Raw genomic sequence first — 27,267 nt, forward strand, 5'->3', positions numbered from 1 at the left:
GCTCTATTAATAACTACCAAATCTAACATTATTATATAACAGTAACAATAACCTAAACGCCAAAACATATTGTAACGGGTTTTTATTAATGTTATTATGTGTAGCTCTTTGGTGACAAAAAAGTGTTGAGCATTGACAAATCCAATTTGTGTGAATATTGTTTCAAATACCAAAGCATAGCAACAAATAATGTTTATCTACCACAATTGATGGTCAGTAGCCCAATAGTTATGTTATTCTTTCGAAAAAAATCATTTATACAACATGAAAAATCAATATTGATACATACTCACAATTCTCCTAACATACATACATGTACTGTCTGTACAAATTTATTACAGAAGACCATGCTTTTTTTAATTCCCCTCATCTCCCTCACACTCTTCTCCATGACATCGAATAATATTTATTTTTCATAATTTCTTACATTCTTTGTTGCTGTTGTTAATTTGGGGGGCTCCAATATTAACAGCAAAAACAACAACTAAAAATAATCTTTAGAAATTATTTTACCTGTTTGATTGTTATGAAAGAAAATATTAAATTGGCAAGAAGAAGAAGAGCATGACTGTGATGAGAACTAAATGTATTCTTACCTGTCTTGTCTTCCATGTGTTTATTTACTTAAGATTTTACCAATACTATTACATTTCTTATACACCTAGATCTTGTGGAATCAGAAAATAATAACAACAAACGAGAACAATAACAAAAAGTACACTAGAACATCTTTAGGGAGTTGTTATGGTAGTAGTTTGGTTCTGTTCCTTCAAAACAAAAGACTTAGCACACAAACTTCTCGACCATTTCTCTTAATGATTGTTATGTTGAGTGATGCCCAAGGTAAGGTGTGATGAGAGCAACAACGCACATGCATTCATCAAATGCAGTAAGTGGATGCCTTTACGTGTGTGTGTGTTATGTACTATTTGCGTGTTGCTTACACACACATTTATATATTAAATATGTATTTATGTGTGTGTTGAAAATATAAAACATGTCTCCCTTACCATGTTTCCATTCCATAACACTACTGTGTTGTTGTTGTCGCTATTGTTATTGCCTTTATGAATGATGTTTTGTCGCCTCGTCTCGTCATCACTCACCTCTCCTCAGAATCACATGCCAGTGTCTTACAGTCAGCAATTTGTCAAACACATTCAGTCAGTCAAACAATCTCGTGTTGAACGAAAGAGTAGCATCTCTAATACACACAATAAAGTGTTTTTTGAAAACATTTTGAAACGTTCTAAGTTGATCTTGGAAAGAGAAGAAAAAAGAAATTTTAAAAGAAAACACGTTTACATATAATTTTATAAAAAAATACAAAATTTCTTCAACCCACAATCGTTGATTCATTGAACAACATTTCAAAATTATGGATTTTAAACCGCCAAAAAGTCATCGGTCTTTAATTTGAATGACTTTGTCATTTTTGTTTTCGAAATCCATACAAAATCAAAAGTGCCACAAAATTGTGTTCAATATTTTAAAGTGTTTGTGCATTATTTAAGTGTGCTGCCAAATCAAATATCCACCTGTCAAATTTGGATTTTGACACATTTAATTTAACTGCAAAGTTCAAAGAATTCAAATTGCAGTCAGTGCTTTAATTGTTTATTCGAAATTATCTGTGATATTCTTTGGAGAATCCCAAATTATTTTTGGCTGTGTTGTTTTTGTTTTCTAATTATTTATAACAATTACACAAAGTGCAATATTTTAGTTATTAAGTTGTAAATTAAAGGTAATTGTTGTTGAAAAATAATAATCTATAAACAATTAAATTAAATAATTACTAAATATAATTTTATTTTAATTGGAAAGAACATAAAATATTAAAAAATATAAATAAAAAAAATTAAAAAAAAAATAAAAATTTTATTGTCAAAGGTTAAAAAATTGATTAATGACAGTTCAAACACGACAAACTATAATTTTTTAAGCTGAAGGTCTTGTTGAGAAGAATGTGAAAAAATATTACAATTATGTGTACGGTAAGCGGTAGCACCCTTTCTTTCAGAAACAGACTATGGGGTCTTTAGAAGAACACTTTCTTTGAGATGGGGTCCTAAGAAGCACCCTTTAGTTCAGAAAGGGTCTTTAGAAGCACCACTTAGTTCGGAAAGGGCCTTTAGAAGCACCCCTTATTTTAGAAGCACCCTTTCTTTGAAATAGGTTCTTTAGAAGCACCCTTTCTTTGAAAAAGGGTCTTTAGAAGCACGCTTTCTTTAAAAAAGGGTCTTTAGAAGCACCCTTTCTTTGAGAAATGATCTTTAGAAGCACCCTTTCCTTGAGAAAGGGTCTTTAGAAGCACCCTTTCTTCGAGAAAGGGTCTTTAGAAGCACCCTTTCTTTGAGAAATGGTCTTTAGAAGCACCCTTTCTTTGAGAAAGGGCTTTTAAAACACCCTTTCTTTGAGAAAGGGTCTTTAGAAGCACCCTTTCTTCGAGAAAGGGTCTTAACAAGCACCCTTTCTTCGAGAAAGGGTCCTTAGAAGCACTCTTTCGTTGAGAAAGGGTCTTTAGAAGCACCCTTTCTTTGAGAAAGGGTGTTTAGAAGCACCATTTCTTTGAGAAAGGGTGTTTAGAAGCACCATTTCTTTGAGAAAGGGTCCTTAGAAGCACCTTTCTTTGAGAAAGGGTGTTTAGAAGCACCATTTCTTTGAGAAAGGGTGTTTAGAAGCACCATTTCTTTGAGAAAGGGTCCTTAGAAGCACCTTTCTTTGAGAAAGGGTCCTTAGAAGCACCTTTCTTTGAGAAAGGGTCCTTAGAAGCACCCCTTCTTTGAGAAAGGGTCCTTAGAAGCACCGTTTCTTTGAGAAACGGTCCATAGAAGCACCCTTTCTTTGAGAAAAAGTCTTTAGAAGCACCCGTTCTTTGAGAAAGGGTCTTTAGAAGCACCCTTACTTTGAGAAAGGGTCTTTAGAAGCATTCTTTCTTTGAGAAAGGGTCTTTAGAAGCACCCTTTCTTTGAGAAAGGGTATTTAGAAGCACCCTTACTTTGAGAAAGGGTCTTTAGAAGCACCATTACTTTGAGAAAGGGTCTTTAGAAGCACCCTTTCTTTGAGAAAGGGTCTTTAGAAGCACCTTTTCTTTGAGAAAGGGTCTGTAGAAGCGCCCTTTCTTTGAGAAAGGGTCTGTAGAAGCGCCCTTTCTTTGAGAAAAAGTCTTTAGAAGCACCCGTTCTTTGAGAAAGGGTCTTTAGAAGCACCCTTACTTTGAGAAAGGGATTTTAGAAGCACCCCTTCTTTGAGAAAGCGTCTTTAGAAGCAACCGTTCTTTGAGAAAGGGTCTTTAGAAGCACCCTTTCTTTGAGAAAAGGTCTTTAGAAGCACCCTTTCTTTGGGAAAGGGTCTTTAGAAGCACCCTTTCTTTGAGAAAGGGTCCTTAGAAGCACCCCTTCTTTGAGAAAAAGTCTTTAGAAGCACCCGTTCTTTGAGAAAGGGTCTTTAGAAGCACCCTTACTTTGAGAAAGGGATTTTAGAAGCACCCCTTCTTTGAGAAAGGGTCTTTAGAAGCAACCTTTCTTTGAGAAAGGGTCTTTAGAAGCACCCTTTCTTTGAGAAAAGGTCTTTAGAATCACCCTTTCTTTGAGAAAGGGTCTTTAGAAGCACCCTTTCTTTGAGAAAGGGTCCTTAGAAGCACCCCTTCTTTGAGAAAGGGTCCTTAGAAGCACCGTTTCTTTGAGAAAGGGTCCATAGAAGCACCCTTTCTTTGAGAAAAAGTCTTTAGAAGCACCCTTACTTTGAGAAAGGGATTTTAGAAACACCCTTTCTTTGAGATAGGGATTTTAGAAACACCCTTTCTTTGAGATAGGGATTTTAGAAACACCCTTCCTTTGAGAAAGGGTCTTTAGAAGCACACTCACTTTGAGAAAGGGTCTTTAGAAGCACCCTTTCTTTGAGAAAGGGTCTTTAGAAGCACCCTGTCTTTGAGAAAGGGTCTTTAGAAGCACCCTTTCTTTGAGAAAGGGTCTTTAGAAGCACCCTTTCTTTGAGAAAGGGTCTTTAGAAGCACCCTTTCTTTGAGAAAGGGTCTTTAGAAGCACCCTTTCTTTGAGAAAGGGTCTTTAGAAGCACCCTTTCTTTGAGAAAGGGTCTTTAGAAGCACCCTTTCTTTGAGAAAGGGTCTTTAGAAGCACCCTTTCTTTGAGAAAGAAAGCACCCTTTCTTTGAGAAAGGGTCTTTAGAAGCACCTTTTCTTTGAGAAAGGGTCTGTAGAAGCGCCCTTTCTTTGAGAAAGGGTCTGTAGAAGCGCCCTTTCTTTGAGAAAAAGTCTTTAGAAGCACCCGTTCTTTGAGAAAGGGTCTTTAGAAGCACCCTTACTTTGAGAAAGGGATTTTAGAAGCACCCCTTCTTTGAGAAAGCGTCTTTAGAAGCAACCTTTCTTTGAGAAAGGGTCTTTAGAAGCACCCTTTCTTTGAGAAAAGGTCTTTAGAAGCACCCTTTCTTTGGGAAAGGGTCTTTAGAAGCACCCTTTCTTTGAGAAAGGGTCCTTAGAAGCACCCCTTCTTTGAGAAAAAGTCTTTAGAAGCACCCGTTCTTTGAGAAAGGGTCTTTAGAAGCACCCTTACTTTGAGAAAGGGATTTTAGAAGCACCCCTTCTTTGAGAAAGGGTCTTTAGAAGCAACCTTTCTTTGAGAAAGGGTCTTTAGAAGCACCCTTTCTTTGAGAAAAGGTCTTTAGAATCACCCTTTCTTTGAGAAAGGGTCTTTAGAAGCACCCTTTCTTTGAGAAAGGGTCCTTAGAAGCACCCCTTCTTTGAGAAAGGGTCCTTAGAAGCACCGTTTCTTTGAGAAAGGGTCCATAGAAGCACCCTTTCTTTGAGAAAAAGTCTTTAGAAGCACCCTTACTTTGAGAAAGGGATTTTAGAAACACCCTTTCTTTGAGATAGGGATTTTAGAAACACCCTTTCTTTGAGATAGGGATTTTAGAAACACCCTTCCTTTGAGAAAGGGTCTTTAGAAGCACACTCACTTTGAGAAAGGGTCTTTAGAAGCACCCTTTCTTTGAGAAAGGGTCTTTAGAAGCACCCTGTCTTTGAGAAAGGGTCTTTAGAAGCACCCTTTCTTTGAGAAAGGGTCTTTAGAAGCACCCTTTCTTTGAGAAAGGGTCTTTAGAAGCACCCTTTCTTTGAGAAAGGGTCTTTAGAAGCACCCTTTCTTTGAGAAAGGGTCTTTAGAAGCACCCTTTCTTTGAGAAAGGGTCTTTAGAAGCACCCTTTCTTTGAGAAAGGGTCTTTAGAAGCACCCTTTCTTTGAGAAAGGGTCTTTAGAAGCACCCTTTCTTTGAGAAAGGGTCTTTAGAAGCACCCTTTCTTTGAGAAAGGGTCTTTAGAAGCAACCTTTCTTTGAGAAAGGGTCTTTAGAAGCACCCTTTCTTTGAGAAAGGGTCTTTAGAAGCACCCTTTCTTTGAGAAAGGGTCTTTAGAAGCACCCTTTCTTTGAGAAAGGGTCTTTAGAAGCACCCTTTCTTTGAGAAAGGGTCTTTAGAAGCACCCTTTCTTTGAGAAAGGGTCTTTAGAAGCAACCTTTCTTTGAGAAAGGGTCTTTAGAAGCACCCTTTCTTTGAGAAAGGGTCTTTAGAAGCAACCTTTCTTTGAGAAAGGGTCTTTAGAAGCACCCTTTCTTTGAGAAAGGGTCTTTAGAAGCACCCTTTCTTTGAGAAAGGGTCTTTAGAAGCACCCTTTCTTTGAGAAAGGGTCTTTAGAAGCACCCTTTCTTTGAGAAAGGGTCTTTAGAAGCACCCTTTCTTTGAGAAAGGGTCTTTAGAAGCACCCTTTTTTTGAGAAAGGGTCTTTAGAAGCACCCTTTCTTTGAGAAAGGGTCTTTAGAAGCACCCTTTTCTTTGAGAAAGGGTCTCTAGAAGCACCCTTTCATTCTAAAAGGGTTTTAAGAAACAACCTTTCTGTGCTTCTAAAGACCCTTTCTTAAAAAAAGGTTGCTTCTAAAGACCCTATCTCAAAGATTGTTTGAGAAAGGGTCTATAGGAAGAATCATTTTACTTTTTCATCATATCAATTGAAACATTTTTTAAAACCGTTTTCAAAGTGAGTGAGGAAAAAACGCCATAACCTGTCGATCAATATCATCGGCACGATTTTATTTCATTTCGACGAACAGTGTCTGGATACGAGACACCTTAACCCATACACACACATCAAATAAAAAAATGAATTGCATTACATTTAGCACCATATGGTGCAGTTTTTTTTCTCCCTCTCTCTTCTTCGTCATCTTTCACACAATATTTCTTAATCCATTTGAATCAAAATCTCAACAATCTTTTTCAACTTTAGCCACGGCTGCCAAATAGCCGCCAAGGCTTTTTAAAGATATCAAAACTGCTTAATCTGCTCTACCATCATCCATCCACATATCCCCCCATTAGTTGGGCATTCAAGAAGCCTCCTTCATTCACACACACCAAAAAAACGAAAACGCACATACTGTGAACACTTGTCAATAATATTTGAACGAATGGAATTTATTTCAATTTAATTTCGATCGATCTTCCGTTTGCTAACAGTTTTTCAGTTCTTCGTCTGCTTAACTTGGCTTTTATTGTTATTCACTCACTCACTGATTTACATGCCGTCTTCTTCTTCTGCTTCGATGTCTATGGGTGCTGCGTCTATCTCGTCGTGATCATCATCGCCGTCGTCTGGTTTGAGAGGAAAATGTTAAAGAGATTGCGAGTGTTGGATCGCCGTTTGTCAGATTTTGATGCATTGTTCACGTTTTTTTTCTTCGTCAGTCTTCATTCTAACTTCATATACGTCTTGTCTTCATCGATTTTTTTCGACTTCATTTTTTGTTTTGAGTAATGGATGTGATTTTATGTGAGGAGTAATTGTTGTGTTTAACGAGGATAGTTTGGCAAGGTAGGAAAATAAATATTTTGGAAAATAATTTTTTTAGGAAAAGCTTTATTCAGCTACTTTTTCAGTAGAAAAACTCTATTCAGCTAACATTATAGCATGAAAAATGCAATTCAGCTAACTTTTTTGCAGAGAAAAATTATTATATTTCCCTACTCGAAACCTCAATTCAGTAAACTTTTTCTTCATAGACACGAGTTTCAACTAATTTTGCTAACCTTGCTAACTTTGTTTGCACTTTCTCTGCCCAATACATAAATTCAGCAAAGTCATATTACTAAAAATATCTATTCAGCGCACGGTTTCTTTATAAAAAACTTAATTCAGCTGATGTTTTCAACATAAAACCTTAATTCAACAGAATAAATAACAGAAATATAAATATAAATTTATTCATCGCCAAAAACAAAACATGAATTCAGCAAAACTACATTACCTAAAATATCAATTCAGTGGATTATTTCGGTATAAAAACTTAATTCAGCTGGCGTTTTCAACTCAAAACTTTTATTCAGTAGAACAAACAGAGAAATTCAATTACAATTTTTTAATATTCCAAAAATTAGAAACAAACAATTTTTAGCTACAAACTTTATTCAGCAAACTATTTACACGTAAAAACACGATTGAGCAAACCGACACCATTCAAAAATTCACTTTTGTGATCAAAAACTAAAATTCAGCAAAACTAAATTGCTGAAAAGATTAATTCAGCGGACGGTTTATGTGTAGAAATTTTATTCAGCTTTATTTTTGCCAAATATAATTCAATTCATTGAAAACATGTACATTTTTTTAATTATTAAAAATTATAAATAAACAATTTTTATATAAAAATTCTATTCAGCAAAACAACTTCATTCGAAAATTCACTTCAATGACCCTTTGATGTATTTAAAACCATATATTCAACTAACTTTTTTACCCTTGCAATCAATTCAGCAAGTGCTTTTTTACTTAAATATTAAATTCAGCTAAACTATTATTTATAAATCCTTTTCAGTTAACCTTTTGCTAACAAAACCCAAATTCAGCAACGCAAATCTATTATATCCATTATTAAATCTCTATTCATCTTACTTTTATTACGCATTCATTCTATTCAGCAAGCATTATTACTATACAAATGTTCAATTCAGCCAACATTTTCTCAATAAAATAAATAAAAAGCTAAATTTAGCAAACTTTTTATTCTAAATAATTTAATCTGTAAACTTTCCTCTATAAAAATGATTGGAAACAAAAAATGTTGTTTAAAAACTTTATTCAGCTAGCCATTTACTCATAAAATATTATTCAGCAAATTTATTTCATTCAAAAATTCACTTTAGTGACCCTTTGATGTATTTAAGACTCTATTCAGCTGATTTTTACCCTGGCAACCAATTCAGCTAATATTTTTTTTCTCTTTAAAGCTAAATAGTGCAAAACTATTTCTTATAAACTTAAGCAAACTTTTTGTTAACAAATACCAAATTCAGCAAACATTTTCTCCAAGGAAATTTAAAACGTCCTTTATTAAACCTTAGCTGACCTTTTTACAAAATCAATAAATTCAGCTAAGATTTCTACAATGCAAATGTTAAATTCAGCCAAAATTTTCTCAAAAAGAAAATTTCAGTAAAATTTTAAATTCAGCGAACTTTTTTCTTTTTAAAAATGATTGGAAACAAAAAGATCTTGTTTGGAAATTTAATTCAGCTAAGTATTTTCGCTATTCAGCTAACCATTTATACATAAAAATGTTATTCAGCAAAACAATATCATTCAAAAATTCACTTTAGTGACCATTTGATGTATTTAAGACTCTATACAGCTGACTTTTTTACACTCCAATCAATTCAGCTGGCATTTATTTTTTCAGTTAACTTTTTATTACAACGAACCAAATTCAGCAAAGCAAATATATTATATCCGTTATTAAATCTCTATTCAGCTAGCATTTTTAACATGCAAAGGTTCAATTCAGCCAAATCTTCTCAATAAAATAAATAAAGGGCTAAATTCAGCAAACTTTTTATTTTAAAAAAGCATAATGTGTAAAGGTTTATTTATAAAAATTATTGGAAACTAAAAATGTTGTTAAAAAAACTTAATTCAGCTAAATATTTCCGCTATTCGGCTTACCATTTACACATAAAAATGTTATTCAGCAAACCAACTTCATACAATAGTTCACTTTAGTTACTCTATGATGTATTTAAGTCTATATTCAGCTAATTTTTTATGCTGGCATTCAATTCAGCTAGTATTTTTTCCGTTTTAACTTTTATTCAGCTACCTTTGTTCAGAAGCAATCAATTCAGCTAAGATTTTTACCATGCAAATGTTCATTTTAGTTAAAATTTTCTCATTCAAGTAATTTCGCTTCGCATATTTTCAGAAAAAGCTAAATTCAGCAAACCTTTTTTTCTAAAACAGCTCAATCTGTAAACTTTTCTTTATACATACAATTATTTTTATATAAAATCTCAATTCAGCTAACTATTTCCGCTTCTAAACATTATTCAGCAAGCATTTTGGTGTATTTAAGTCTATATTCAGCTAACTTCTTTATGCTGGCAATCAATTCAGCTAGTATTTTTTCCGTTTAAACTTGTATTCAGTTACTTTTTTACCCAAGCAATCAATTCAGTTAAGATTTTTACCATGCGAATGTTCAATTCAGTTAAAATTTTCTCATTCAAGTAATTTCGCTTCACATATTTTCAGAAAAAGCTAAATTCAGCAAACCTTTTTGTCTAAAACAGCTCAATTTGTAAACTTTTCTTTATACAGACCATTATTTTTATATAAAAACTCAATTCAGCTAACTATTTCCGCTTCTAAACATTATTCAGCAAGCATTTTGATGTATTTAAGTCTATATTCAGCTAACTTTTTTATGCTGGCAATCAATTCAGCTAGTATTTTTTCCGTTTAAACTTTTATTCAGCTACCTTTTTTACCGAAGCAATCAATTCAGCTAAGATTTTTACCATGCAAATGTTCAATTCAGTTAAAATTTTCTCATTCAAGTAATTTTGCTTCGCATATTTTCAGAAAAATCTAAATTCAGCAAACCTTTTTTTGTCTAAAACAGCTCAATCTGTAAACTTTTCTTTATACAGACAATTATTTTTTTATATAAAATCTCAATTCAGCTACCTATTTTCGCTTCTAAACATTATTTAGCAAGCATTTTCATACAATGATTCACTTCAACAAGACTTTCATTACGACAAACACATTATTCTGTTTTCATAAAAACTCAATTCAGTTATTTTTTACTCCTATTTTCCCCATCCTGTTTCAACCTACCTCGTCATTTGAACGCCACATTACATTACCATGTATGCTGCTGTAGTATTGTTTTGTCTTCAGGAAGCTGTCGATGATCTTACCGGTCCCGTCCGTCACCGTACGCATGCTCACGTTCTTCAACATTTCATATTTTCAATTTGTTTTTGTTTGTCAGTCGTGTGGTTATGTTTCGTGGTTTGTTGACTGTTCGACGATGAGGGATTTTTCATGTTGTGTTTTATTTGAATTTGATTGTTTGTTTTGCTGCTCCTCTTACCCTCCCAAGAGGATGAGGAGAGGTGGCAAACATAAATGATCGATTACTTATTTACAGTAAGGGGCCAAAAGAAAACAAGAATATTTGTTCTCTTTTAACTGACTCTGTGGGAATGTAGCAGAGAATTCAGCACCCACACCTTGTGTGGACATGTCAGCAAATCCTATTTAACTCTTTCTAATTCAATTACAATTTTTAATTTCAATATTTATTTTTCTTATTCCAGGGTCGCATGCCCCTCAGTCGTGGTGTCTCAATGGAACAACGTTTACAGGATATCGCCAGTTTATTCAATCCCATGGGTGTTGTAGGTGGTGTTTCGGAAATGTCACCCTATCCCCACTATCCCACCCACCCATACACATATCAAAGTGCTCCACAACATGCTCAATATCCACCACCACCGCCACATCCCCACCATCATCATCATGCTGCTGCTATGTTACATCCCAATGCCTCTTTGGGTGATTTGTGCTCCACACAACCCCACTATGGCCATAATTTGGGTTCAGCCGTTTCCTCCAGCATGCATTTGACCAACTCCACACATGATTCAGATGTCACCGGTGCAGTGGGTGGTGCCTATAAAATGGAACACGATATGATGTACTATTCGGTAAGATTGTTATAAAGACAAATTTTAGGCAAGTTTTTAATTTCCATTTGCTTTTCTTTCAGAACGCCTCTTCAGATATGAATCACACCACAGATGGTTTTATCAATTCCATTTTAAATGATGAAGATTTACATCTTATGGATATGAATGTTAATGACAGTAAGTAAAGAATTTCTAATTGTAAAAAAAATTAGATATGTTTTAGGAAAAAAAAGTCGCAATATTTCGAAACTAAATGAATCGACAATTTGAAATAAGTATATACATATTCAAATCTAAAAGTTCCTTCTGTTCTCATTTATGTCAATTCAGCTACATTTTTTCGAATTCAGCATGGTCTTTACAAGGCAATCTTAATTCAGCAGATAAAAATTTTTATAGAAATCTAAAATTCAAAGCAAACAAATTAAATTCAGCATACATTTTCTGTAAGAAGTCTTAATCCAGCCAATAAAACTTCAATTCAGCATCTTAAATTGAAACAAAAATGTTCCTCAAGAAAGGAGGTAACAATTCAGCTACATTTTTTCAATCCATTGAAGCTGCAAAATTCTGGCAGAATTAAAATTTTTGCAAAGAATTTCGTACAAAATTTTAATTCAGCAGACAAAACTTTAACAATTATTTAAAAAAGTGAATATATCAATTGAGCTATATATTTTTCCAATTCAGTACATCAATAACCTATCACAAAACCTTTCAATTCAGCTCAAAACTTTATACGAAATATTAATTTAGTCGACATAATTTCAATACCGCAATTATTATTATTTATTCAGCAAACATTTTTTCAAAGACGTTAAAAAACAGAAAATCTCAATTTTACTTAATTTTTTATAAAAAAAAAATAAAATTCAATTTTTTTTCACATTAAAACTTAATTCAGCAAAGGTATAACTAACTATTTCTTGCCGAAATATAACATTTAGCAAATGTCTGCCACCAAAACATATTTATTCGTCACATAAACCTTATTCAGCTACATTTTCTACACCAATAACATAATTCATCCAAGATTTTTATTCGCACAAAATTCATTTCAGCCACCAGTTTTACCTCAATATCTAAATTCAACAAAACTTTTATTTCTACCAACAACTTAATACTAACAAAATCATAATTCAGGAAATAATTTTCATACAAAAGTTCATTTAAACTTCAAGCGTCTTAATTCAGCTTACATTTTATTCACAAACATTTAATTCAGCAACGTTTTCCTCACAAAAACAATTCAGCTGGATGTTGCGTACCAACAGCCACGATTATTTTCAACCACTTTTTTTCGACTAAATTCTTTACCTTAAAAGTCGTTACCTTACAATTTTTTACCTTAAAATTCAATTCAGCAACATTTTTTATATATAAAAACAACTTAATCTCATAACAAAATCATAATTCAGCTCCTTTTTTTCTTACAAAAATTCACTTAAACATTATTTGAAAGCAATTCAGCTAAGTTTTCTACACAGACGACTTAATTCAGCTAACATTTTGTGCGTTAAAATTGCATTCAGTTAATTTGTTTCTCCAAAAGAGTCAATTCAGTCAATAAGTTAATCACAAAAGTGTACTTCAGCAACGTTTTCCTCACAAAAACTATTTAGATATTCACATACAGAGAATTCAGCTGGATGTTGCGTACCAACAAATTCTTTACCTTAAAAATCAATTCAGCCGACAATTTTGCCTCTAAATTCAGCAACATTTTTATATGTTGAAACAACTTAATCTCATAACAAAACCAAAATTCAGCAACTTTTTTCTTACAAAAATTCACTTAAACTTCATTTGAAAGCAATTCAGCTAAGTTTTCTACACAGACGACTTAATTCAGCTAACATTTTGTCCGTTAAAATTGCCTTCAGTTAACTTGTTTCTCCAAAAGAGTCAATTCAGCCAATAATTTAATCACAAAATTGTAATTCAGCAACGTTTTTCTCACAACATTTCTTTTGATCTTCATTTACAATCAATTCAGCTAAAAGTTACATATCACAATTGAACTCTGTTAGATTTTTCTACACACAAAGCAAAATTTTTATCTGAAAAACTAAATTCAGCTAACTTTTCCGCTACAAAATGTAATTCAGCTAGCATTTTATTCAAAAAAACCCCAATTTATTTGAAATTCAGCTGCGTTTTCTTCACAAAGTTCTACTTTACTCACACGAGATCGAAATTCAGCTAAGTTTTCCCCACAAAAAATTCATTTGATCTCCGCTTACAACCAATTCAGCAGAAATTTACATATTATTAACTTAAATCTGATTTATTTTTCTACAACCTAACCAAAATTTTTATTTAAAAAAACTGAATTTAGCCAACTTTTTCGTTGCGCAAATAGAAACCATCTAGATTTTTCTTGTCAAAAATTCAATTCTCCTGAATATTTGTATATTTATAAACTAAATTCAGGTAACATTTTCCTTACACAAATATAATTCAGCTAGCTTTTTTGTCAGCAACTCAATTCAGCTGAATATTTGGTAACAAAGTCGAAATTCAGCTACATTTTCCACTCAAAATCCCAATTTTCTCTCACTTAAAAATCAATTCAGCTAATGCTTGTAAACAAATTCATCAATTCTCAATTCAGCTAAATCGTTCCTCCCAAAAACTTGTAAACAAATTCATCAATTCTCAATTCAGCTAACTCTTTCCTCCCAAAAACTCAATTCAGCTTAATATTTGGTACTAAAATCGAAATTCAGCTTCTTTTTCCACACAAAACGTGCATGAATACAATTCAGTTTAATTTTCCATTCAAAGAACTTCATTCAGCTAACATTTTCTCAATTCAGCTACTTTTTGCAAAAACACACAAACTGCATTCAGCAATTTCCTTCTTCATAAAAACTCAATTCAGCCAATTATTTAATCAAAAATTCATAATTCATAAATTTTTCAACAAAAAAACTCACTTAAAAACAATTCAGCAAATTTTTTATACAAACAACTTAATTCAGCTAACATTTCCTAAATTCAGCTGCTTTTTGCACCTCACACAAGCTTTATTCAGCTAACTCGTCCTTGCCAAAAACTCAATTCAGCCAAACAATCAGAATTTATCAATTTTTTCAAAACTAAACATCCGCTTAAAAACATCTAAGATTTTCTCAATACATTTTAAATTTGCTATTCACAATAATTTTCTATACAAACAACATTTTGCAACATACAAACTGCATTCAGCTAGCTTGTTCTTACCTAAAACTAAATTCAGCAAAAATTTACAGAGTTGTAATTAAACAATTTGAATTCATTAATTTTTCCCATCACAAAAATATGCCTAAAATAATTCTGCTAAATTTTCTATACAAACAACTTCATTCAGCTAAATATAGTTTTTCAACTCACAAACTCTATTAAGCTAACTCGTTCTTTCCAAAAACTTACTGATCAACTGAATTCAGAATTTAGGTTTTTCTTGGCGCAAATTGAGTGGAGCCAACTTTTTTCTCCCAAAAAGTCAATTCAGCAAACCATTCCTCTCACAAAAATCCTTTAGAATCAATTTTGTTAAATTTTTTGTATACAAACAACCCAATGTGTACCCAACTGGTATCGAATTTTAAGATAACCATTTAAAATAACAACAAGAACGTTGTAGTTAACAACAATGCCAACAAAATCATAAAAAGTTTATAAAAAGCTTATTTTATTCTATATTCTGATAAATATTGGCAACAACTTTAGCAATATCACCAAACGAAGCTTTCAGTTTTCAGTCATAAATGAGTAAAAGCTAACCTCCTCCACCCCCTACCCAAACAAAACAACATAAATATGACTCAAGAATTATTCTTTGAAAAAGAACAAAAAAAATACAAATGAAATTAAAAGTATTTTTTTTTCGTCGCAGAGAAGCAAAAGTGTGGGGGTCTGCGCTCTATTCATTCTCATGGTGGCTGGTCCCCCAACAGCAACAACAACTACTAGCTAGCTGGCTGCTTGCTAACAACTTGAAACTATGTGAGTGAGAAGAGCTTTTTACGATTCTCGTTTGCTAAAAAAATTGTATTTTTTCATTAATTAGTTGAAATTTGAGTGAGAAGCACACGGCGGCAAAATATTGACGTAGTAGTTGTTTTTTGTTCTACAGTTATCAAAATTACCAAAAAAAAAAATTATCTTTTTTTCACAGAACAACAACAAAATTAATTAAACGCCAAACTTAAGACAATGTGTTCTTAACTACAGAGCATAGCTTGTTATTTATGACGCAGTCATTGTCAAATACATTCTCTGCGTAACGGTTAAACAAAGTTGTGGTATTGTCATATCTCTACTTTTCATCATGAATCCAACAAGTGTGAATCGTTTACCTCCTCTATCTCTCTGCATTCTTAATTTGAAAAACTTGAAGAATTACGCATTTGAACATTTAAACAAATAGTATCTTAAAGATTGCATTATTCATCATATTACTCTCTACAATTACAAAAAGAAGAAGAAGAAGAAAAAACCAAACACAGATAACAATAATTCATGTTAAAATAAACAAATAAATTATATTAAACGGCAACCCGGCAACCAAAAAAAGCAGCGAAAAATTTCATACATAAATCATTTCTTAATCGAAAAGTGAGCAACAAGTGAGAGTGTTGTTGTGTCAAAAGAATAATAAGAAGAGAATTCTAAGATAAACAACAACGAATAGGTATACAAATTAATCGTGCGAAAATAATCAACAGGTGAGAATACGAACCATGACAACAAAAACAAGCAACCCATCAACCCAATTTTTTGCCGTTTTATATGGTGCTCAGTAAATTCTTAGAGAGATCGGTAGAAAGAGAGCATGCATGTAAAATTCCTTTAGTATGAAGTCGTTCTGCCTTATTTTGCAAAAATAAAATCACAAAACACAATCGTAAATTTTAAAGAGTTGGAAAAAGTATAGTGTTATCTATAACTTGGTCATATTGTAGATTCTACAATGTAGAACAAAAAAATTAAAAAACAAAAACAAACCTAACAAAACAATATTATTAAATATGTACAAGATTTTATGATGACTTTTTTTATACATAGGTATATTTATTTACCTATAACTAATACAGTGGTGGGTAAATAAATAAGGACGGTAGAGGTGTTTTTTTTTTCGTAAACGGACAGTTCTTTAGGATTTTTTTTTTTTAATATCGGATATTTGTAAATTAATTAAATACCTACCCCGTTTAGACTATGGTTGGTTTAGCAAATCCATTCGACTTAAAACGCCTGTTACAATATACACTTATAACATGTTTAAGTGCATTATCTCGATTTATTTGACAGATATTGTATGAAAATAGGTCTGTACGATACCCCAAAAGTTTGTACAAATTTGTAAAAACTTTTACAAAATGCTGTTCGATAACAAACTTGTAAAGTAAAAGAGAGCGAATTTGGAGAGACTTGTGAGAGAATTTTGGAGAGTTTTGGAGACTTTTTACTGAGAACTTACACGTTTTTGCATCAAAATTTTTCTTATTTTGTGGCACACTTTGCAATTTTTGTCAAAAATATAAACAAACATTTGGTTATCAAAATAATTACAAGATAAAAAGGAGGAGAGATAACTAAATAAATTATGGAAATCGACTTATTTTGTAAAATAACTTATTTTGTAGTTTGTGGTGATTATTTTATTTCTAAGGTATCAAATCCCAGCAAAAGCTGCGCATCCATGGAGTAGGAGGAACACTATGTGGACGGCCAGCCGTTAATTTATGATATGGAAAGAGAATTATTTTTGTAGCAATGGATAATCAAACAATAGTTGTGTTCCTTTACTTACCTGAGGTTACCATTTGTTACCATTTTTAACCTGTAAAGCGTTCCTTAACCCCAAAAAGTGGTAAAAACTTCGACTAATGAAGACATAGACGTCGGAACTCTCTCACCGACTATGTTCGAATTGAGTGTGTTCAATAAGAAACTCAATATAAAGTGCCAAAAAATACAACTTAACAAACATTTTGTTCTGGCAAAAGACTAAATGGGGATAGTTGTTGATGGGAGGGAACTATATCCTCAGATAAAAATATCCAAGAAAATATTGCAATTTTCCCCAAAAATCGTCTTCGAACTTTTTTGAGTTTTCGGGTTTGAGTGACTTGACCGCGGAAAAATTGAGTGATCCGACGTCTATGTCTTCATTAGTCTATGACCAGACGAATTTATTCAGGTAAAAAATGGCAGAACTGTTTTTTCGATATTTTTGACGATTATTTGGCAATGAAGAAAATAGTGAACAAAAAACAGAAGAAAAAGGCGAGCGCTGACAAAATAAAATTAAAAACTGTGAAATAAAAGAAGAAAATTGAATTTTTGTTTCTTTTTGGCATTGCTACCAGATCTACCATTTTTACTTTCCTTTACTTTTCTGGTAAAACTGTTCATAAGAAAGCAATTTTCCATTAAAAAAGTAAAGAAACAACGCTAATTTTCGTAAACAATCTTCGATTGTTAAATTAAATCTTATCCGCCAAACTTATTGTTTGTCAAATCAGCTTCTTGCAAGTTTTTGAATATTGTTGTTCGATAACATTCTACAACTTTTTAGCTTCGAGAGAGTAAAATAAGTGGAGAGATGTTACTGAGAACTTGCTAAGTACTTGCAAGTACTTCTTACTTGCGTACAGAAGTTATCGTACAGACCTAATGACAAGTTAAATCGACTGGATTTGCTTAATCCACCATAGTCTAAACGTACTATAAGTTGTCCTTTTCATACAATATATGTAAAATAAATCGAAATAAATCGCTATGGAATTGACATTTGAAACCCAAACCCACTGGGTTAATCCTGTTAAGTGTAACCGGGGTATTATACCCCGTATAGACTATGCTTGTTTTAGCAAATCCAGTCGGTTTAGAATAAATAGGACATTGCACATGCCAGTCCAAAAGTTTCACAGAATTTGTTTAGACATTACATAGCCTTCTTGTTGGTATGCTTAGAGTTGGAAGACCCATATCAACGGCATCTCTCCTAGGATATGGTGTAGTGCATTACACTTTTTAATATTTCATCGTAAACCTTCACAGAATTTCTTCCGAACCATTCTCTAGCATTCTTGCTGGTATATTTAGGATCATAACCTTGTTGGCAGACCCATCTCAACAACATATCTTCTCTAGCATATGGTAGCACAATACGTTTTTTAATGTTTTGTCGTAAACATATTGATTCATTATTGTTTTTGTCCAGTGTATCGGACCAACTCCATAATAATAGAATCAACCTATGGCTTTGCACTTGTTCCTCCATGTTAAATTATTTTTGTCGTCTTACGTATGACCGAAAACCTTTTTCACAATACAAAAACCACCTTTCTCCCTCATACGACCACAACATATTCCTCCATCTCTTTGCTTCCCAAATAGCAAACTTCATACGCTTGGTAATATGTTTCGCATTTCTTGGACTACAGGCTTTTAAATTATATTGTCTCAGGCATGTACGAACTGTGCTAAGGCACTTGTTCGTTCTGCTCTTGCGTATCACGTATCCCCGTTTTGCCGTAGTTGATTGCATTGTGGATCATTTTGTTAGAATTTCTCTGCAGGTTTTTCCTTAAGATAAGCTTTTTTATTATTTAGCGCTTATCTGCAATTTCCGCGAGCCGTTTTAGTTAAAATATGTGATTATTGTCATCAAAATTTTTTTCAATTTAGTTAAAACTTTTAAACAAAGTTGTTTTCGAAGTTATGTGAAAGGTGAATGTTGAAGCAATATTTTCTTTAGTGTCCCAATTTTTTCACCCACCACTGTATACATATACTTTATATAGGTGGTTATAACCGTATCAAAAACGTGTTGCTGTTTTGAGTGTTTATGCTTTTTTGCTAGACAATGAGAGTGATCGACCTTGTTACTTTCTTATTTATTATTTATTTTATAATTTTTGTATACGTTTTTGTTGTGTGTGTTATTTTTTGTCATTCTTACTGTCAGGGTTCGGAATAACAGCTTGGTTAACTCGTGCAGGATAAAGAAAATTTTCTCATAATACTTATCTAAATGTTTAAAATATTTTTTTTTTAATTTATTTTTGGCTTCTTAATAACATATTTGAATGAATCTCCATCTTTATTACGTTCCCATTTAATTATTGTCATAAACTCACTTTACACTTGCATTTAAAAAAGTATTTGGGGCAAATACGTCGTTTAATTCAAAGATTTAACAGATATTCAATGGAATTGACAACTTAAATGACCCATGTTTTATAAAATCTCATAGAAGTAAATTGAGCATTAGATGTAAATGCGGCTATATTACAATTTCGTATTAGTCATCTAATTTGTGTTCATAATTTAGACATTTAGCCTAGATAAAAAGAATTCAAATATTCACCAAACTACCAAATTTGGTTATTTACGGTATTTTATCCAGAGTAAACAAACACAGAAGGTACTCTGAGGTTCTCATTTTGCCAAATTGGCACGCAGCATTCCCTGTCTCAGACTCTGGATAGAGTATTAAATAGAAAAAGTTTCTCACAAATGTATACCTCATGTTGTGGTCCTCAACATTCGTATTCATAACGTTCTCACCTAATTCTTTACGTATTATAATCACACAAAAAATATATTTACATACATATACAACATTTGAGTCATTCATTTTGTTAACGATCTTGCTATTGTTAATTCATTTTTTCTTATTTTTTTTCTTTGTGTTTTTATTTATTTTATTTTGTTATTTTGCATTGAATTTGCCAACAACACGTTTTTTTTTAATTCTTGCCCTGTGTCTCTCTGGTTCACACTCATCTCTGCATTATAGCGTCATCATTTTCGATGTTGTTATTGCGTTGATTGTGTTTGCTGCTGCTATAAAGTTCAGAGACTATTAGGCAATCGAGTTCTTGGCTTGTATATATAAAAAATATACAAAAAAACAATAACAACAAGCATTCATAAAAAAATAGAAAAATATAAGGTGGCGGGCATTGATGTAAATATGTATGTATATATATTTTTTAAAATGCTGTATGCGAGATCATTGCTAATGCACAGTAATTCAAAATTAAGCAACAAATTAAATAAGTTTGAAAATAACTTAAGAATTTATTACGATAAGAAACGGAACGCCGTTTGCATTAGAGCTTTTTGTTGGGTTAACCTTCATTATGAGGATTTATATGTCGTATAAACATTGGAATTGACATTTGAAACCCAGTGGGTTTATTAAGTCCGGTTATATGCAAACATACTACCTATTACTGATTTATTTGACACCAAATTTTAATATATCAAATAAGAGATATCATGATAATGAGCCCCAACGCCCTGTTCCTTAACGTCAAAGAATCCACTTATATAAGAACAGTTCACTACTCTTCCTAATTTTACCTTTTAAACAAGTAAAGCTTTAATAAAATGCATCATTTATGTTGTAAATTCCTTTAAATATCTGATAAATTACGTATTTTCTAAAAACATTTTATTTAGGTGCCAGTGTAAATAAGGTTAACATAACTAAAATCTGTTGTTTATACCGTGTTCCGTTTTTCTGTGGTCCAATCATTAGCTTTGTCCCCTACCACACGGCGAAATAAATTTCATGAAATTTTGCGCTCTTAGATCGACTTCTATAGTAGAGTATTTTTTTTTAATTGCTGTAGTGGGTTAACTCGATCTAAGAACCCCTATAAAATGGGAAAGTTTCAGCGCAAGTTTCAGCGTGTGGCATACGACTTAATTCAATTGTCACATAAATGGTCTGTTCCTTTACTTCTGAAAATGGTAAAACCGGCAAAAGTAGTAAAAGTTGTAAACTGCTCACATATGAATTGTATTGTGTCTGAAGTAAAGGAACGCTTTTCGAGTAAAAAGTGGTAAAACTTGAAGATTCTTGAACTTAAAGGAACAGAGCTAAAATCGTTGTTCGTTCGAAAGAGTATCAACGGCATCGAAAGCAACGCCACCTAGTTGTCATTTCTTGCAAAATCACAATTCCCTAAATGTACTGATGTACATCCGTTTTTGTGCCTCTATTCTTTCTTATTTCAAATATTTGTATATGTTCAATTAATTTATATATTTTTTATTTTCACACCACTGTGCCTGGTTTGTTTATTCATTTGGCTCGAATTGCACATTGTTGCTTTTGTCATTTGTTTTGTTTTTTCGTCTTTTTTGTGATACCTATTTTGCGCTGTTTACTATTTATAAAATGCTGAGTCATCGTTCTTTTGACTGGTTCTCTAAAGAAAAACAAAACAACAATAAAACCAACACTCGCAATGAGAAAGATTGTTTTTTTTACTCTGAGAGATGGGCCAATGTAGGAGTCATCATTCATTTGACTGATTCTTTGAATGACATAAATAATGCTCTCATTGAAATGCATTTTTTGCTCTGAGAAATACACCCAGATTGAAATGCATTTTTTGTGGAGAATTTTTTGACATGTTGTCGCTAAGGAACACAAGGACACCTTGCTGGTGTTTTATGCAACTTTTTAAGTGGTTTACGGGTGTTACTATAACTTAAACTCCATTTACATTAGAGCTTTTTGCAGGGTTAACCTACACAATGAGAATTTTTGACGTATACTCAATGGAATTGGCATTTGAAATTCAGTGGATTTACTAAATTCGGCTATATGTAAACGTACTATTAGTCGTCCAAGATTTATATACAAGACTACAAAGTCACTGATTGTGGCGGTGAAAACTTGATTTGTCGCGCATGCCGTTATTCACAACTGTGCGGTTCTTTACTCTGAAATCATTGGTTTGTTTGTTTTGTTTCTTTTCTCACTCAGTGATACAATTTGATGGAAATGAATTTCTTTTGATACATTTTATGATTTAGCTACAGCTTGTTGGGGGTTTTACAGATTTTCAATGATTTTTATGCATGTATTTTTACTTCTTCATTTTTACATAGCATTTCTTTTAATCTGTGAAATTTTGGTCTGTTCCTTTACTTTTGAAAGTGGTAGAACCGGCAAAAGTAGCAAAAGTTGTAATCTGCTTCCATGTGAATTGTATGGTGTCTGAAGTAAAGGAACGCTTTTCGAGTAAAAAGTTGTAAAACTTGAAGATTCTTGCACATAAGGGAACAGAGCTTTTGTTGTGTCGCCCGGTTACTTAAGAATTTGACACTTTGCCTCATTCACTTCTTTTAACCGTTATAAAAACACCGACAAAGAATTCGTTTGTTTTTTTACACTACTTTTAATAACATTAACGTCTTTAAAAATCTAAAATTAATAATAAATAAAATTATATTTTCAATAGAAGCTGTTTCCCACAAATTGTGTATGATTTTTTTACCTTGACAATTAAAGCCGTGGTGAGAATAAATTACCGTTGAGTGCCGATTTATCTACAGGGTTGCCATATCTACTAGTTGTAATGTAAGGGAAATCTAGGGAACGTGTGAAACGTTTATTTATTTATTCAATTAATTTTGTGTAAACTGAATAACAATACGTTTAGACTATGCTTGATTTAGCAAATCCAGTAGATTTAAGTTGTCATTCAAGCTTAAGGTAATAACATTTACATTTAAAGTATGTATAATCAGGAAAATCAAAAGCAAATCCATTCCTTAAGAGATTTTGAAAAAAAACAAGTGACGACCAACCGATTACATAAAAAACGATGAGAATAATAGGCTCATAAATAAAACTACGATATCGAGATATCTCTTCCTTACCCTTGACACTATTTCAATGTTGGCAAAAAAAGAAAAAAAAAAAACAACCAAAATGCCATAAAATTGCCGATAAGAATTGAATGAAAATGTATTTTAGAAGTGTGGAGAATTAGTATAACGGCAGCTAGAGGTATATGGCATAATAAGTGTCACGTACTCATATTCACTTACTCACCTTCTTTTTGTTTTGCAAATAAATAAATAAAAAATACACAAATTCATATCTGCAATATACCTACACACAATATATATAAATATGTATATATGTATGTGTACATACAATTTTTTTTTTTTTTTTGCTATATAAGCGGCGTTATCATCAGAACAACAAAACAACCGAATGATTTTGCGTTCGTTAAAACGAACAACTTTTTTGAAATGAAATTGAAATCAATGAAACTGGGAATTTTTTATGCTGAGTCAGTTGGGGTTGGCAGTGAAAACTTCCTTTACCTTGATAGATGGTAGTTTTTCTGCACTCACAGGGCAGTGATGCGAGTATTAGACTTGACGGCTACCGTTAGCTGAATATTTTAGTTTGCATATTGTACTTAATTTTTTTTCTAACACATTCACAAATTACGTGAGTTATGAAGACATTAGGAACCACTTTTCCTCTTTGGGGTGGTAGGAAACATTTCACAAATAAATCCCTATTAAAGAGTCTCTACTAACCCAAAACCTTTCTTTTACTTTTCCAGGTTTTTGCCGCATGGTCGATGTCAACAACAGTACCAGCAATAATTCATCTGTTTTGGGCCTACCCACTGGCCCTGGTCATGCCGTTGCTGGTGCCATCACCACAGCTACAGGAGGTTCAACGGCTGGTTCCACAACTGCTGGTCTTTCAATGAGCGCCGCCAGTAACGTGGCCGCCTCTGCAGGCGCACCCGGCATGACAAACGAATTGATGAATACCACCGGCGCAGCAGCTCAAGCTGTCGGTGCCGGCGGTGCAGATCGTTTAGATGCTTCCAGTGATAGTGCTGTCAGTTCTATGGGCTCAGAACGTGTACCCTCACTTTCGGATGGTGAATGGGGTGAGGGCAGTGATTCCGCCCAGGATTATCATCAGGGTAAATATGGCGGGCCATATGACTACAGTTACAACAACTCAACTACCAATAATCGCCTAAATGATGGTAGTCGCCAACCACCAGTTGCTCAAAAGAAACATCACATGTTTGGCAAGAGATTTTTAAATGAACAACCATCAGCCGGTAATGTGGGTGCTGCTTCGGCAGCCAATGGTGCCACAGCTGGCAGCAATAATGTTGGTACCCTGGTACATGGTGGACCTGCTCACAGCATTAAATATGAATATGAAGCTTATCCTCCGGTAGCTGGTCTACATGAAAATATGGGCGGTCATGGTTTGGATAATGGTGCCATGGGTGGGCCAGCCTTGGGCAAAGATCATCATGCCTATGGTCCAGGAGCCTATTCGCTTGATTTCTCTTTACGCACACCCCGTACCCCACACGAATTGGTACAACACAATCACACCTATACCTTGCCACAGGGTACCGGCTCCTTGCCACGCCCTCAACAACGTGACAAGAAAATCTCCACATCATCCTCCACCAAATCCGCCAAATCTAGCCACAATAGCAGCAGTGGTAGTGGCGGTGAGGAGGAAACCTATTTGACACGCGATGAAAAACGTGCCCGGGCCATGAACATTCCCATACCAGTTTGCGATATTATTAACTTGCCCATGGACGAGTTCAATGAACGTTTATCCAAATATGATTTGAGTGAAAATCAGCTGTCATTGATTCGTGATATACGTCGTCGTGGCAAGAATAAGGTAGCTGCTCAGAATTGTCGCAAGCGTAAGCTGGATCAAATCCTCTCGCTGGAAGATGAAGTTAAGCAGGTGCGTCGCCGCAAAGATGAGCTGAATGCGCAACGTGATCGTTTGTTTGCCGAACGCAAAAGGGTTTCGAATAAATTCAGTGCTCTGCACAGGCATATCTTTCAAGTAAGTATCAAGAAAAATGGAATTCAATATATTTATAATATGGGGTAAATAGAGTTACGAAGTGTGGTGAATAATTTGCTGCATAATTTGACAGTGGTGATTAGGCTATGTGAGGAGTTTGGTTTATCAAGAGAAAAAAATTAGCCACATTTGTGAACCTTTGAGAACAATTTAGCCTTATCGGAAGTAAAAGTGTACATCACCAATGGTCCATTGGTGTTAAAATGATTTACGTAGCCCTTTGGAGGTTCACCAGTGGTCCATTTATGTAAAAATGTTCCACATTCCCCATAAAATATTCACCAATGGTCTATTGATGAAGAAATTATCCATATCGGAAGTAAAAAAGTTCGCCGATTCACCGATTGTTGGTTAGTATACAAATAAAAATGATCCAGATTCGCGCATAATGTACATGTACACGTTAAAATGCCAACATGTATGTATAACTTTTTCACCAATTGTCCATTTTTTTTAATTGTCCACATTGGCTCGTAAAGTTTCACCAATGGCCTATTTAAGAAGAAATTATCCATATCGAAAATAAAAGTGTTCACCATTGGTGACAAAATAATGTACGTTGGACCACTACAGAAACTTAAAATATACTCATTGATTGATAAAGTGTTCACCAATGGTTCATTTATTTAAAAAGTATCCACATTGGCGAATAAAATGTACTCCAATGGCCCATTGGTGTAAAAATAATGCACGTTGGATCATTATAGGCCCTTAATGGTTAATGTGTACATTAAAATATCCACATTGATGGATAAAGTGTTCACCAATTGTGTATTGATGAAGAAATTATCCAGTGTGAATGGTAAATTATCCATAGCGGAAGTATAAATGTTCACCAATGGTGCATTGGTTTAAAAATATACACCAATGGCCCGTTATTGTACAAATTTCCCACATATATTCTTTACAAATGACTTTTGGGTATACAATTCATCCACATTGGTGAATAAAATATTCACCTATGGTCCACTGAAATAAAAATTATCCACATTGGTGTATAAAATATTCACTTATTTACCATTGGTGTAAAAACTATCCACATTGGTGAATAAATAGTCCATAGTGTTTAAAATTATTGATATTGGTGAACAAAAAATCACACATATGGCCAAAGTTGACGTTCACCAATGACCCACTGGTTTTAATATTATCCACATATAATGTCCCCAATGGCCCAGTGTAAAATTAAGCAATATTATTAGATAAAATGTTCACCAATGGTCGTTTGCAGTGCAAATGATTCACATTGACATTGGTGAATAAATTGTCAATCACCAGTCCATGGTTGTTAAAATTATTCACGTTGGTGAACAAAAAATCAGACATATGGCCATGTTATGCACATTGGTGTACAAAAACTCCATCATTGATGCTCAACAATGACCGATTGATTTGAAAATTTTGATGAAGAAATTATCCATATCGGAAGTAAAAAAGTTCGCCGATTCACCGATTGTTGGTTAGTATACAAATAAAAATGATCCAGATTCGCGCATAATGTACATGTACACGTTAAAATGCCAACATGTATGTATAACTTTTTCACCAATTGTCCATTTTTTTTAATTGTCCACATTGGCTCGTAAAGTTTCACCAATGGCCTATTTAAGAAGAAATTATCCATATCGAAAATAAAAGTGTTCACCATTGGTGACAAAATAATGTACGTTGGACCACTACAGAAACTTAAAATATACTCATTGATTGATAAAGTGTTCACCAATGGTTCATTTATTTAAAAAGTATCCACATTGGCGAATAAAATGTACTCCAATGGCCCATTGGTGTAAAAATAATGCACGTTGGATCATTATAGGCCCTTAATGGTTAATGTGTACATTAAAATATCCACATTGATGGATAAAGTGTTCACCAATTGTGTATTGATGAAGAAATTATCCAGTGTGAATGGTAAATTATCCATAGCGGAAGTATAAATGTTCACCAATGGTGCATTGGTTTAAAAATATACACCAATGGCCCGTTATTGTACAAATTTCCCACATATATTCTTTACAAATGACTTTTGGGTATACAATTCATCCACATTGGTGAATAAAATATTCACCTATGGTCCACTGAAATAAAAATTATCCACATTGGTGTATAAAATATTCACTTATTTACCATTGGTGTAAAAACTATCCACATTGGTGAATAAATAGTCCATAGTGTTTAAAATTATTGATATTGGTGAACAAAAAATCACACATATGGCCAAAGTTGACGTTCACCAATGACCCACTGGTTTTAATATTATCCACATATAATGTCCCCAATGGCCCAGTGTAAAATTAAGCAATATTATTAGATAAAATGTTCACCAATGGTCGTTTGGAGTGCAAATGATTCACATTGACATTGGTGAATAAATTGTCAATCACCAGTCCATGGTTGTTAAAATTATTCACGTTGGTGAACAAAAAATCAGACATATGGCCATGTTATGCACATTGGTGTACAAAAACTCCATCATTGATGCTCAACAATGACCGATTGATTTGAAAATTTTCTACATTAATGTTCCCCAATGGCCTAGTGGT

General features: G+C 33.3%; 1 protein-coding gene across 23 annotated transcripts in view; it reads left to right on the forward strand.

Moving 5' to 3' along the window:
* The window catches only part of cnc (NFE2 like bZIP transcription factor cap-n-collar), a 258,184-nt gene that overhangs the window by 228,678 nt on the left and 2,239 nt on the right, over positions 1 to 27,267 (forward strand). For 19 of the 23 annotated variants that reach the window (XM_073959460.1, XM_073959457.1, XM_073959458.1 and 16 more), the window contains 3 exons: positions 10,666 to 11,055; positions 11,118 to 11,214; positions 23,421 to 24,703. In XM_073959460.1, coding sequence (XP_073815561.1) covers positions 10,666 to 11,055; positions 11,118 to 11,214; positions 23,421 to 24,703 — 1,770 coding nt within the window. Of the gene's footprint in view, positions 1 to 1,162; positions 1,748 to 10,665; positions 11,056 to 11,117; positions 11,215 to 15,072; positions 15,750 to 23,136; positions 23,347 to 23,420; positions 24,704 to 27,267 lie in introns of those variants that run through there. The other 4 variants (XM_073959465.1, XM_073959467.1, XM_073959466.1 and 1 more) reach the window with 4 other exon arrangements.

Source organism: Musca autumnalis, unplaced genomic scaffold (assembly GCF_047663935.1).
Source record: "Musca autumnalis isolate F117 unplaced genomic scaffold, ASM4766393v1 scaffold_1, whole genome shotgun sequence".
Taxonomy (NCBI): domain Eukaryota; kingdom Metazoa; phylum Arthropoda; class Insecta; order Diptera; family Muscidae; genus Musca; species Musca autumnalis.